Source organism: Bos mutus, chromosome 11 (genome assembly GCF_027580195.1).
Source record: "Bos mutus isolate GX-2022 chromosome 11, NWIPB_WYAK_1.1, whole genome shotgun sequence".
NCBI lineage: Eukaryota > Metazoa > Chordata > Mammalia > Artiodactyla > Bovidae > Bos > Bos mutus.
In genome coordinates, this window is record NC_091627.1 from 19,219,707 (window position 1) to 19,233,290 (window position 13,584).

Here is a 13,584-nt window from a genome sequence, read left to right on the forward strand (position 1 = left end):
TTTTTTTTTTCCCCTGGCTGACTGTGTGAGTGAGAAAATTGCTGTAGGAGTTCTTTTGCCGCTTGCATCATTGGTGGTAATTACAGATTGCTGTAATTAAAAATGCTCAGAAATATCAAGAAGGATGAGACTTTGAAGTCAGAGTGGTAAACTAGGAAGCTTTGTACTTAACTAATAATGCTTTCTAGAGCTCGTGATTGAAGAAATGTTTTCATAAACTATAAGGCGGTAACGTAAGCCGTTAACATTAGGAGACACCGGGCCAGGGACGCTTCTGTAGCTCCTTTGCAGCTTTTCTGTAAATATAAAATTGTTCAGAAAAAAATGCAAGTAAGTCGCACCCAACCAATCAGGTATATTTGAGATCAGTGAATCCAGGGCACAGCAGTACTTCTCCCAGTTTTGTAATTATTTACTGAGAATCATTTTGTGTAAGGGTGCTCTTTTTCTGGAGGAGAGGTTTAGATAGTATTATATATGGAACAGCTTAAGTGGAATAACTTAAATTAACCTTGTGTTGTACAGTATGCAGATAAATTGTTGCTTGAAAATATATAATTCAAGGAGAGGGCAGTGATGAGCCTTTAGGGACTGTCATGAGGAAGTAGACTAAAAAAGGCTGCTGGTTTCGTGTTTATTTCTTGACTTATAGTTTAGATAAGGCATATTTCCAGAGCTAAAATTTTGGCCTGAGGCACAGTTTGGAAATAGTTTAAGACACCTTCAGGGTGATCACACACAAAATCATTTGCAAAGAAATATTTATTTTCTGTTACTTGTGCAGATTTGGGATGAGGTTAGGAGAAGAAGAGAAGCTTAAGAACTAGCATTAGGGGAACTGAGTGAGCCAAGTGCTGTTATAATCTTCTGGAAGTAGCTATTATACTATTAATATTACAGCTTAGCAAGATCCCAGAGACTCACCCTGGGGTACCACTGGCTCGGCAGCTCTTATTCTCTCCTCCTGGTGGCACAAGGAATGCTCTTTTGTATATTCTTAATTTTTTTTTAAATTTGAGATTTGTAGGAAGTCTTCATTTTTAAACCAACCATGCACTTTGAACAACCCATTGTGTTTGTTTTGAGTTAAAATAGTATACCACCTTCAAGATTTCTTTTCCTACCAAATGTGCACTCCTTGAAATAAGATTTAATTTTGACTGAGGATGAATTAAGTTGTTGGATTCCCTCCCCCGCTCCTTTTTCAGAATCTCTGTTTTTAAAGGGCCTAGGTGACTGCCAAACCCTAACCTTGTTGATTACTTGAGAAGATAATCAGTCTTTCTACATTCACTTTTAGAGTAGGTAGGTCACCTTTCGGCAATTTACATATTTCATTTGTGTGTTGCAATGAGAATAGCTCCTTTAATTTGCTTGTTAGAATGGTGATGATTCGGAGTAGGTCTGAATATTTAAACTTTTTTTTCCCAAAGAAAAAAAGTGCTTGATTTTGCTGGAGGTAGTTTTCCACTTTTTTCTTTTTATTGACTTACTAAACAGAGCCAACTGAACAGTTGTTGAGGCTGTTTACATTTCAGGTTTTTGGAATCAGTCATGTTTGCTTTACTCTTTTAAGTTAAATCTTCTATAAGACTCTACTAAAGTTCTCCGTTGATGTTCTGGATTTTTCCCACCAAACTACAGCATTAATGTGAAGCAGTTCTTGCCCTGTGTGAAAAACCAGGAAAGATTTTTGAGGACAGATTCCCCAACCTCTTTCCTTAAAAAAAAAAATCTCTTTTTGTCCAGCAGCTTCATTTATTATTGTAGCTTCTTAAGTGTTTATCTCTAAGATAAACAGTGAACTCCCATGCCAGAAAATTGTGTCTCCTTATTGGTTTACAGTCCCCTTCGGCCACATTCCATGCTCAATCTGCCGGTAATCAGTAGAATATTCTAACTTTCTCATATACCCCCGAGGATTAAACCAAGTTATCCCTTCTTCCTTCCATCCCCACCTTCTCTCCCCCTTGTTGGTAGTTTGAGGCATGGCATCACCGGGAGAGAGAGGGAAATAGCAGTACAGCAGCCTGAGGATGGAACCGGATGTACTGTTGAAGAGGGGACAGTCCTGAGTTGCCTGTGTTTGAGGAGAGTGCGTGTTCTCCTTGGCCTTGCTTTGTCCTTGGGTTTGTTTATGTAAAGCGTTTGAATAGCTTCACATTTTCTTGGAGTGAGTTTTTGACTTTTGGTTTTAGTGGGTTTTCTGTGTGTGTCACTTAGTGTGTCCAGGGTTCCACGTGAAGGTTAACTGCAGGTTCCCTGGCTGCCTAAATATTGTACATCTTCCTGGGTGATCCATTGGGCTACATTTAAGTGGGTTGTCTTCTCACTGTGTCTTAACTTACTTTACTAATGACGAAATGATGAAACAGTGGACTCTTTTATTGCAAAATCATGAATTGGCTGTTTGCTTTTTCAAAAATTAGCTTATGATGATTTGCAATAGAAGATGTGATTTTACACACACACACACACACATACACATATATATATATATTGTTTTTTTCTTTTCTTTTAAAAAAAATCTCTCCCAAGCAAACGGCCAGTCTTGGTTCTTCAGAATGAAGCACTTTATTCACAGCGGCGTTCCTATACTAGTGAGGATGAAGCCTGGAAGTCTTTCCTGGAAAACCCGCTCACTGCAGCAACCAAAGCGATGATGAGTATCAATGGCGATGAGGACAGTGCCGCCGCACTGGGCTTGCTCTATGACTACTACAAGGTGGGTTTGCGTGCTCTTCAGAACCCCGTAACTACTGTGCAAGGTGCACTTGATCCAGCAGGGTAAAAAACAGTAATTTGCTGGTAGACTGTAATGCAAGTTGCTTCTGTAGTGACTATAAATAGTTTAATGAGTGCTTTGACGTGCTGTGGTTCAAAGCTGAAAATCTACAATCACAGAATCAAAAGGTTGTTTCTAAAATGTATGCAGTAGCCAACTGTTCTGGCTCTATCTGAAAGGTGGAGCTACCACGAAAGAAGAAATTTACTGTGTCTTAATGAGGTTGATCATTTCTTCAGAGGTAGCTCTTAGCTCCATCAAGAGTGGACAGGGGTTCCCTTTGCCTGTGCACTAACCCTTTCTTCCTAGGTAGTCAGCGTGGTTTCCTTTCCCCTGAATGGTATTGAAGGGCATCTGATTGATTTGATTGTGAGATTTCATGGGAAAAAAAAAAAAAACCCTCATATTTTCTAGTTTAAGGTTCAGGATGTGTTTTATTGTCTGTTCCTTGAGGTTTGGATTAGTTTTAATTCAGTGCAGTCTGTCCTCTGCCTGAAGCTTTACCTGGTGTTTGTGTCTGGATTGACACCCCTGGTCTGTGTCGACATCATTATCCCAGTGATACCAGGTACCACCTACTGATTACCTGTACTGTGCTAGACCTGTTACCAGAATGCATGTTGTTTCTGATCCCTCCAGGAACCCTGCAAGTCCTGTGCCATTATCCCCATTCTGCGGGTGATAAAAAATAAGGTTCTCAGGTCACATGACTAGTATGTGCAGCCAGGACTTGGGTTGTGCCAGGCCCCCTCTTCCGTATGCCATTCTGCTTCCTGGGGGCGAGGCTTTGCTTGCTGTGTTCACTCTGGCATTCTTTTTAACCGATAACCCACATGCAGGGATGGCTATATATTACAGTTTATTTTCACCATCTTTTTGTCTTTAAAACGTCCACACGTATAGAAAACTTAAAATAACAAGATAGCTAACTCTCAGATTCACCAGTTTCCAGCTCTTTGTTACGTTCTCACAGTGTATTCTTTTCGGAATACAAGAAATGCAGAGGGTAAAAAGCAAGGAAGATAGCTTGATTATCAAAACTGGGTGGGGAGGGGGAACCTAAACCAAAGCTCTATTTTCTGATGTAAGGCCATGTATCCAGCTTGTGTTTGAAGGAATGAGGTAAGGTGTTTTTTTTTCCCCCTTAGATATGAATGGAAACTTGCATAGTAACCAAGGATGCTAGAAGAAACTTTGCCTGGGAAGTATAGCCACAAAGGGTTCCTTTGAAGTAGAACTTACATATCTGTTCTTCTTGTGGCTTGTTTTATTGACTCAGTATAGAAACTGTAAGTTCCTAAGTATTAATTATGAAGTTTGAAGTTAGATATTTTAAACTGAAACTTTCTAGAATGGGAGGAAACCAAGTCTAGTGCCAGAAAAACCTGTGTAGTAACACTAGTTGCAGTGATTGTATGTGCGTGTGTTTTAAATAAAGGGTCCTGAAAGTATTATACATCTTCAGTTCAGTTCAGTTCAGTCAGTCACTCAGTCGTGTCTGACTCTTTGCGACCCCATGAATCACAGCACACCAGGCCTCCCTGTCCATCACCAACTCCCGGAGTTCACTCAGACTCATGTCCATAGAGTCAGTGATGCCATCCAGGAGAAGATAAATCCTCATGTCTGCCCATCAAGGGTGGCAGTCTTAGTAGTACTATATGTCAGCCTTCTTGCAACAGATGTGGGGTTATTTATTTTCCTTTTTTAAATCAACTGACTTGTTTCAATTGTTTGAATGTACCCCTCAGTCATTTTTCCATAATAACCTTGGTAAAGCTTAAAAACCACGTTGTTACTACCAGAAACAATAATTCATTCTGTCTTTAAGGGTAAAATAAGAATGGAGGAATAGAATTTCTACTTTCACGTGGTTTCAAACGTCTTATTGTTTTTGGAGTGTGTATTGCAGATAAGTTTCAGTTGGGTTGATGTCTACAGGACACCCACTAAAGTTGGCCTGCTCTCATCTGTGCAGAGAAGCAGGCTTGAAAAAGGAATAGACCCAACAGAGTCCGCTTTGTCCTTTGAGTGACAGACATTGTGAATCCCAGCATCTCTGACGAAATGTATCATTTGGAGCCACCGTTTGGATCTTGGAGTGAACTGTTAATGGGGCTGATGCCTTTGATTTTGCATTTGATCTGAAGGGAAGGGTAGCAGAGAAGAGCAGGGAGAACCCTGAAAGAGCCTGGTTGTATTTTCAGTAGCTTCTTCTCTGTCATGTTACATAGATAAATGGGTAAAACCCAACCAGAGGTATTTCTCTTAAGAGATGAAACCCACGCTCCATGACAAAGTAAATTTGTGATGTTCTGAGTTTCTTTGCCAACTGAATAGAAGCTGGTTTTTGCATATCAACCCAGTGACCAGATTGTAGACTCCTTGAGAGCAGACACTGTCTTATTCATTGTGTGTCCTGGAGCCGGGGCTCGGTAGGCAGTCCATAGTCACCTGAAGGGTTGCACTTACTGAAAAGCAGGGACTGTGTCTCTGCTTCGGGAGTGAGAACGAAACTGTGGTGTTGTGTGTTGATGTCTCAGGTTCCGCGTGAGAGAAGGTCATCAGCAGCAAAGGCAGATGTTGAGCACACCGAGCCAGACCATAGCAAAAGGTAAGGTTTAAGACAGAGCGTGAGACAGTACACTGCAAAGTCCCGGTTTCTGTGAAAGTTAAAGCAAGAGCTTGTTTAGGTGAACAGGAACTAGAGGAAGACACAGGTAAGTTGGACTCTTTATGTCTGAACACAGATTTCATTACTGATCTGCCCCTTACTCTGATTCTGTTACTGAGAAGTCACCAGTTTCTGTAGAAGTTCCCTTTTCTTGAAAACAAAAACGACAACTTTCTCCTCATCCAAAGGGATTTTTTTTTTTTTTTTTACTAACAACATGACTGCACTGTTTGCTTATTTGTCTTTTAGGTTCTCTTAAGAACAGTGTGGCTTAAGGCAATGGCAGGGGTCCATTTAAAAAAGTCATCACCAATGACCTGAAATAACTATCCATGTGAAACTTAATAGAGTATGTTCAGCTGTATTCCAAATGCCTATTGAGGTTATTTTTGAAATATTTTAAGTTAAAACTTTCAGAAAATTAAGGCTTGACTTTATAGACCTGGGAAAGAAGCTAAATATATCTTTTAAATTGTCCTGAGCTCTATTAGTAATACAAGAATGAAACATTTTTGAAGAAAAAATGATCACTTGGAATCCCACTCTGCTGACAGTTTATTTGTTTACTGTTTGGGCAGGGAGGTGCATTTTATGTGGTTGTGGTTGTATTCACAGGTAGGATTTTCTTCTACTTAATATGTTCCATAAGTTTTTTCTACATTACTGTTTTAGTCTTCATAATTTGGAAAAGGGCTTATAGCTTTTATTTTTTACTTTTTGTTACAGGCACTTTCAAACATAACAAAAGTAGAGAAGTAGCATAAGCCAATAGGTACTCAGCTTCAACTGTTTCAGCTTAATTCCTGCCGCTTGATCCTTGTTGCTGCTGTTGTTGTTCAGCCCCTAAGTCATGTCCGACTCTTATGACCCCACGGACTGCAACGCACCAGACTCCCCTGTCCTTCATTGTCTCCGGGAGTTTGCTCAAATTAAGGTCCATTGAGTCAGTGACGCTATTTAACCATTTCATCCTCTTTTGCCCCCTTCTCCTCCTGCCCTCAATCTTTCCCAGCATCAGTGTCTTTTCCAGTGAGTTAGCACTTTCCACCAGGTAGTCAAAGTATTGGAGCTTCAGCTTCAGCATCAGTTCTTCCAATGAATATTTAGAGTTGATCTCCTTTAGGATTGACTGGTATCTGTTTGATCTACTCTTCCCTTTCTCCAACTTTCTAATTAGTTAATATTTAAATTTTATTTATTTTGCTGGAGTATTTTAAATCAAACCCTAGCTATCCTCAGTATCAGGGCTGTATCTGATTTTTGCTGTTACAAAGCCTTAATGAACAACTTTCTAGATAGCTTTTTCTTTTTTCTCCTTTTTCTCTAAAGAAATTTCTTTAAAATAGTCATGGAAGTGAATTTATGGTTTTAAGTTTGAATATTTTATTGATCTTGAAATCTGCCAAATTACCAAATTTTTTCCTTGTATCAGTCTGTATGATTTGAGGGAACTTTGAAAATTTATGAATTTTACCCTAAACTAAATATCATCTTATATTGCCCAGGATATTTGTTGAGCCAAAAGTAACTCTATGTTGATGTGTATGACGGTTCAATACAATCACGGGGTGAGGGATGGTGTTGGTGAAAGTGAAAGTGTTAGTTGCTCAGTCCATGTTCGACTCTTTGTGAACCCATGGACTGTAGCCCACCAGACTCCTCTGTCCGTGGAATTCTCCAGGCCAGAATGCTGGAGTGGGTAGTCATTCCTTTCTCCAGTGGATCTTCCCCACCCAGAGATTGAACCCAGGTCTCCCGCATTGCAGGCAGATTCTTTACAAGCGCTGAGCCATCCTGGAAGCCCCCCAGGAAAAGTGCCGGCGGTGGGCCCCCGTGTGCCAGGCATCACTGTGCCCTCTTCAGTGTTCTCCTTTCATCCTCATCACAACCTTGTGAGGATAGGTGCCATCATTACCCTCATTTATAGATGAGCATGTGGTTACTAAGAGATCTCGAATCTACCTTATCTGACTCTGGCATCTATACTTTAACCACCAGCCTATACTGCTCCAGTTAATCACGAGTATAGCTTCAGACTGCTAGTAAAATGTGCCAATTTTATGGGGGTTATTGGAAATAAAATATAGTAGAGGAAAGCTCCGGAGAAGGCAAAGGCACCCCACTCCAGTACTCTTGCCTGGAAAATCCCATGGACGGAGGAGCCTGGTGGGCTGCAGTCCATGGGGTCCCTAAGAGTCGGACACGACTGAGAGATTTCACTTTCACTTTTCACTTTCATGCATTGGAGGAGGAAATGGCAACCCACTCCAGTGTTCTTGCCTGGAGAATCCCAGGGACCAGGGAGCCTGGTAGGCTGCCCTCTATGGAGTCGCACAGAGTCGGACATGACTGAAGCGACTGAGCAGCAGCAGCAGCAGCAGCAGCAGCAGAGGAAAGCTCTGAGTTCTCAGCATTCCAAATGAAGTTTTACTCAGTGCTTTGACTTGTAACTGTAGAGGGCTTTTTCCTTTCTCTTGTGATGAGTTATCATGCCATTGCCTATTCATTTGGTTTCTACCAAGTGTGTTATTATTATTATTGCCCAGGACCCAACAGCCCAGTGCCTTTCGGAAAGTTAAAATTGTCCCAGGAATTGTCTCAGCTCTGAGTTTGAAAACACGCTTCTCTCTCCTTAAAGAAATGTACCAAACGTGACGGAGCAGCCCCTCATCTCTGCTGGCGAGAACAGGGTGCAGGTGCTGAAGAACGTGCCGTTCAACATCGTCCTTCCCCACGGCAACCAGCTGGGCATCGACAAGAGAGGACACCCGACGGCCCCCGACACCACGGTCACCGTCTCCATCTCGGCAATGCCCACCCACGCCATCAAGACAGAGAGCCAGCCCCACGGCTTCACTGTGGGCATCCCCCCAGCAGTGTATCACCCCGAGCCCACGGAGCGCGTGGTGGTTTTCGACCGGAACCTGAATGCTGACCAGTTCGGCTCCGGCGCTCAACCTCCAAATGCGCAAAGGCGCACACCAGACTCTACCTTCTCAGAGACCTTCAAGGAAGGCGTTCAGGAGGTACAGGAAACGCAGGCATCTTTCTAAGACGCTGTGTGTTTGTTTAAGTATTGGGTTCCACCTCTTCCTTGTTATATAAGCTTGAAACTCAGCCTGAAGTGAGTGGATTGGGAACAAAAGAGGTTTCTCTCTCTCTCTTTTTTTTTTTTTTAAGAGAAAAGGTCCACGGGTATAATTTGTAAACTAAACCTATAAAACCAGAAATTATTATCAAGGGCACATGGCTAATCTTACCAGCAGCTGAGTTAACAATTATGATTTCAACCAAGCGCTTTGCTGGAGAGTAAGAAGGAAAGCCACATACATATTCTTCCACAGACAACAGTCACAGCCTCACAGTCTGTTTTCAGCTTTGGTCCTCAACCAAAACAAGCTCCCCACAACCGGTCTTAGTATAAAAGGAGTTATCATATATTTGCCTTGTATTTCTTGGTTGGCAGTATTGTCCGGGAGCAGGTAGATCTCAATGACAAATGCACTGTGTGACATTTACCCATCACTTCCAATACTTCTGAGGGTTTCGGGGTGATGCACATGTCACTCAGGTCAAAGTGAGGGACTGAGGACGTTTGGAACTGTGTTTAATGACTCATGGGGTGGCGGAGAGTCCCTCCCCGCTTACGGAGTGAATAGAACAGAAGCCTTTCCTGAGAAAGCACCTCACTCCAGCCAGCCACGGTGCCAACCTGATACTGTTGTCTGAACTTGGTTCAGTGGCGGAGTTGACTCCTAAGGGTCATGAGATCTGGGGTACAGACCCCAGAGTTTGGGCAGAAGTAGGATGTGTGGGAAAGGTGGGAGAAGAGAGAAGGAAGCGCTTTGTGAGACCACCTACATAGATTATCTTAGTTTGATCAAGTGGTGTATAAAATGGACATTTTTTTCTTTCTAATTTTCTCTTTAAATTTTTTGTAGAGTTAAAATTTTTGTCTTAGACGAGTTCTAAAAGAGTGGTGGGTTGCCTTAAGCCACAGACTCTGATGCTGTACCTGACGTCGGTCTTCAGTGAGCCTGATCACCAGTTACATCCTTGTGGCTTATCACATTGGTATTTCAGGTTTTCTTCCCCTCGGATCTCAGTCTGCGGATGCCTGGCATGAATTCAGAGGACTATGTTTTTGACAGTGTTTCTGGGTAATAGTTGTCTTTCAATTTGACTTTTAACTTGCAACTTGTGCAACTTAACTCTTTTTATTAATTTGATCTTGAAAAATCAGAGGTGGCTTTTGGCGGCTTTCATCTCTACCTTCCTGCAGTTAGTGTGGTGACATCTTTGCTGGAGGACCTTTGCTTTGTTTTAGTGCATTCAGTTTTGATCTCTGAACTGTGTTTCTCGTTTCCCTGATTCTTGGTGTTGGTGCTTTTCCTTCCTTTAGTTTCTTTATGTGATGTAGTGGAGTGGAATCTCAGAGAAGACATGAAAGGATTAAATCAGATCTGAGGTCCGTTCTGTTTCCAAAAGTATATGATCCTGTGATAATTTAGGAATAGCATCAAGTGGATAAAGGCTTTTGTATTTTTATTAGTCTTACTAATTATAAGCCAACTGTTTACTGGACTGACAACCTCTTTTATGCATCACAGAATTACATCGCACTCTGCAAATATGAATATTTTCAACATTATATATAAACATCTTCAGGTTTCTTAGGAGTCTAGGAGTTCATTTTGTAATTTCATTTTATGCATTTTTATATGTGCTGTATTTTAAAATAAAAGTTTTATTTAAAAGTCTAGGATTTTACGGGAATCTGTAAGGCACAACTGCATCAAGGTCCAGAAGTCACAAACTCCGGTCCCTTCAGGACCTGAGATGCAGGGGTCAGTAAGCTTTTTCTTTGAAGGATCAGATAACAAGTATTTCAGGCAATGTTGGCCATACGGCCTCTGTTGAAACTGCCCAGCTCTGCCCAGCTCTGGGCTGTCGCACAGAAGCAGTCATAATGCAGAATCAAAGGGCATGGCCACGTTCCAGTAAAACTTTATTTATAAAGATAGGGGTAATGTGCCAACCCCTGGCCTGACAAGGTTATTAAACAACTTTAGGGGGATGTATAGGTGGGGCTAGAAGATAATAGAAATGTAGAGGACCATGGAGGACATTTAAATTATAGGTAAAACAACAAAAAAGTGCTATGCGGCCAAGTCAGTTTTCGTCAGAGGCCTGCCAGCCTCCCGTTCGCAGCCCTTGCTGGGTAGGCACTGGGCTGGCAGTGTGTCCTGCGAGATCTCCTTCCAGAGTGCTTGGCACTCATTCGTAGCTTTAGTATCCTTAGCCTCCAGACCTCTAGTTTGTTAACATGGCTTCGTAGGTTTTCTAGAGGTGGTCTGTAGTCCCACATCTGGGAGGCTCTCTGGGCCGCTTGAGGTGATTTGGGGAAGAGCAGCGAATGCTGGGGGTGACTTGACACTGTCCGTTGGGATGTTTCACCTGCGGTGTGCATGCGTCCACCCCGCAGCGTCTCACATCTGAGCTCAAGCATAGGGGAAGCTTCCAGGGGGGTGGATTAGAGGTCTGTGACTTTTATTGTATTCTAGGAACAACTTTGAATACACCCTGGAAGCCTCCAAATCGCTCCGACAGAAGCCAGGAGACAGCACCATGACATACCTGAACAAAGGCCAGTTCTACCCCGTCACACTCAAGGAAGTGAGCGGCAGCGAGGCCGTCCACCATCCCATCGGCAAAGTCCGAGTGAGTCCTGCTCTGGGCCGGTTGGAGCTCTTTATTGCCAGGTCCGAGGTGGATCTCAATTAAGATCCCCATGGTGGAGACTCCGTGCTCCCACTATGGGGAGATTGGGATCCATCCCTGCTCGGGGAACGGGGATCCTGCATGCTGCACGGGGTGGCCAAAAAATTAAATACATTTAAAAAATAATGAAATTGCATTTTCATTTCAAAATAATGAAATTTCTTTTCAAAAAGTTTCAATTTCAAAATAATGAAAATTGTTTAATTAAAAAAATATTTATTATTTTAAATGTTTTATTTTGTATTAGGGTATAGCCAAATAAAAATGTTGTGGTGAAAACAAAACAGTGTTGTATAAGTTTCAGGTGAACAGTGCAGGAACTCAGCCATATATATATGCATGTATCCATTCTTCCCAAAAACCCCGTCCCATCCAGGCTGACACATAACACTGAGCAGAATTCCAGTAGGTCTTCGTTGGTTTTCCATTTTAAATAGAGCAGTGTGTACATGACCTTCCCAAACTCCGCCACTATCTGTCCCCTCTTCCACCCTGGCACCCAGGAGTTCGTTTTCTAAGTCTACGAGTCTCTTTCTGTTTTGTAAATTCATTTGTATCATAAAATTGCCATCTCAATTCACTGCAAAATCAAAAAACTAGGTTTTCTGAAAGATACTCAGCCCGTAGTGTCTGTATCTGATAATGTTTCCTCTCTCCCAGAGTGTGATCATGGTGGTTTTTGCTGAGGACAAGAGCAGAGAAGACCAGCTGAGGCACTGGAAGTACTGGCACTCGCGGCAGCACACGGCGAAACAAAGGTGTATTGACATAGGTAAGGAGCCCCGGAGCCGCTTCCATTCCCAGAGGCGCTCGCATCCAGATTTTTCTAAATCCAGTTATTTTTGGCAGTGATCAGCTTCCTGCCGAACACATTTGAATTTTTCTGCCAGCCACTGCTCCGTTCCAAACTCTGTCCTTGGCCTCCTGGAATCGGTGCTCTTAACGTTACTTCCTTCATGAGGACAGGTGCCCTGTGCAGAGGCTTCCATGTGACACTGGGGCCCAGAGCTGCGGAGCCCGGCTCACGGAAGAGCGTCTTGCTTTCCAGCCTACAGATGTGTTTTGAGGGATGATGTCTTCTTTAAGTCATTCTGAATTTTTTGGAGATAATTGTAAGGTGGAGGAAAAGAATCAACAAGTAAAAGAAAATACTGCTGTTGTGCAGTAACACAACTAGTCTTCCTGTTGCATGCTGAACTGCATTGCAAGTCTCTTCTGTCTGTAAATACACCCAAGGGTTCATCATCACTCGCATGCAGCAGCAGACCCATGCACGCCGTATTTTGTCAAGTAGCTTAGTGAAAACCCTGTTCTTGACGTGAGTGTGACCTTCATGTGAAAGCACTGTCTAGGTCACAGAACAGCTCTTAATCTTTGAGTTACTTCTTTTCTTTGCCTTTGGTAGTATTCATGTTCTCTTTCAGAAGTATAAAAAGAATCGAGTTCCAGTCTTGATTCTCTGGACTAGTTCTGTGGCCTTGGGACAGATATTTAAACTTTTTAGACCTAAATGTCCTAATTTTGACATAACAGGATAAAATTAAATACATCTAAGTTTACCTCTGTGAAAAAGATTCTGTTATTCTTTTTCTACCTTCTTTGAACTTCTTTCAACCCAAAAAATATTAATTTAAATTATCCAGCAATGATTATATGAAAAGCTGAACCTTACAGTGAACTCTATAATCTCACGTTGGAAACTGGAAATCATAACTTCTGTCTCTCATCCCTCACCCAGCTGACTACAAAGAAAGCTTCAACACCATCAGCAACATTGAGGAGATCGCTTATAATGCCATTTCTTTCACTTGGGACATTAACGATGAAGCAAAGGTAGGTGACCAGCTCTTGGAGGAGCGGGAGGGGCTTAGTGATTTGACAGCTGTTTGTTTTTTTTTTGGCGCAGTTTTTGTTGTTTTCACTCTTTCACTTCGGAGGAGGGAGAACAGGCAGGGCTAGGAAGGCAGGTCACAGCTGTGGTCCTGAGGGGCTCGGAGCAGGACAGCCCCCCTCCTTGGCCTGTCCCTGCGTCCTGTTCCTTAGCCAGCTGGGTCTCACTTTCTCCCTTTTCATTCGTGCACATTTTCTGGAAGCACAGCATCTTCCCAGATGTCCCTCTCCCCTTTTCTGTTCTTTCTTCCTCCCCAAAATACAGTCTTGGTGGACACTCTGTGTCCCGGGTAGCAGGGCCCTGATGGGGCCGGCAGCCACCATCCAGCCTCAGTTTGGACTCCTCAGTCTGGGCATTGCTTTCTCCTTTGTGAAGTGGAGTTAATCCATTTCTGCTCCCTCCTCCAGGCATGTTCTAAGGGTTGTCGGAACAGGACCTTGAAGCTGGGGGACC

The 13,584-nt window shown here is 42.6% G+C and overlaps 1 protein-coding gene across 2 annotated transcripts in view; it reads left to right on the forward strand.

The window, feature by feature from the left end:
• The window catches only part of GRHL1 (grainyhead like transcription factor 1), a 50,050-nt gene that overhangs the window by 742 nt on the left and 35,724 nt on the right, over positions 1 to 13,584 (forward strand). For both annotated transcript variants that reach the window (XM_070379087.1, XM_070379088.1), the window contains exons 2-8: positions 2,539 to 2,725; positions 5,329 to 5,399; positions 8,098 to 8,485; positions 9,543 to 9,619; positions 11,024 to 11,180; positions 11,901 to 12,012; positions 12,979 to 13,073. In XM_070379087.1, the coding sequence (XP_070235188.1) occupies positions 2,539 to 2,725; positions 5,329 to 5,399; positions 8,098 to 8,485; positions 9,543 to 9,619; positions 11,024 to 11,180; positions 11,901 to 12,012; positions 12,979 to 13,073 (1,087 nt within the window). The remainder of the gene's footprint in view (positions 1 to 2,538; positions 2,726 to 5,328; positions 5,400 to 8,097; positions 8,486 to 9,542; positions 9,620 to 11,023; positions 11,181 to 11,900; positions 12,013 to 12,978; positions 13,074 to 13,584) is intronic.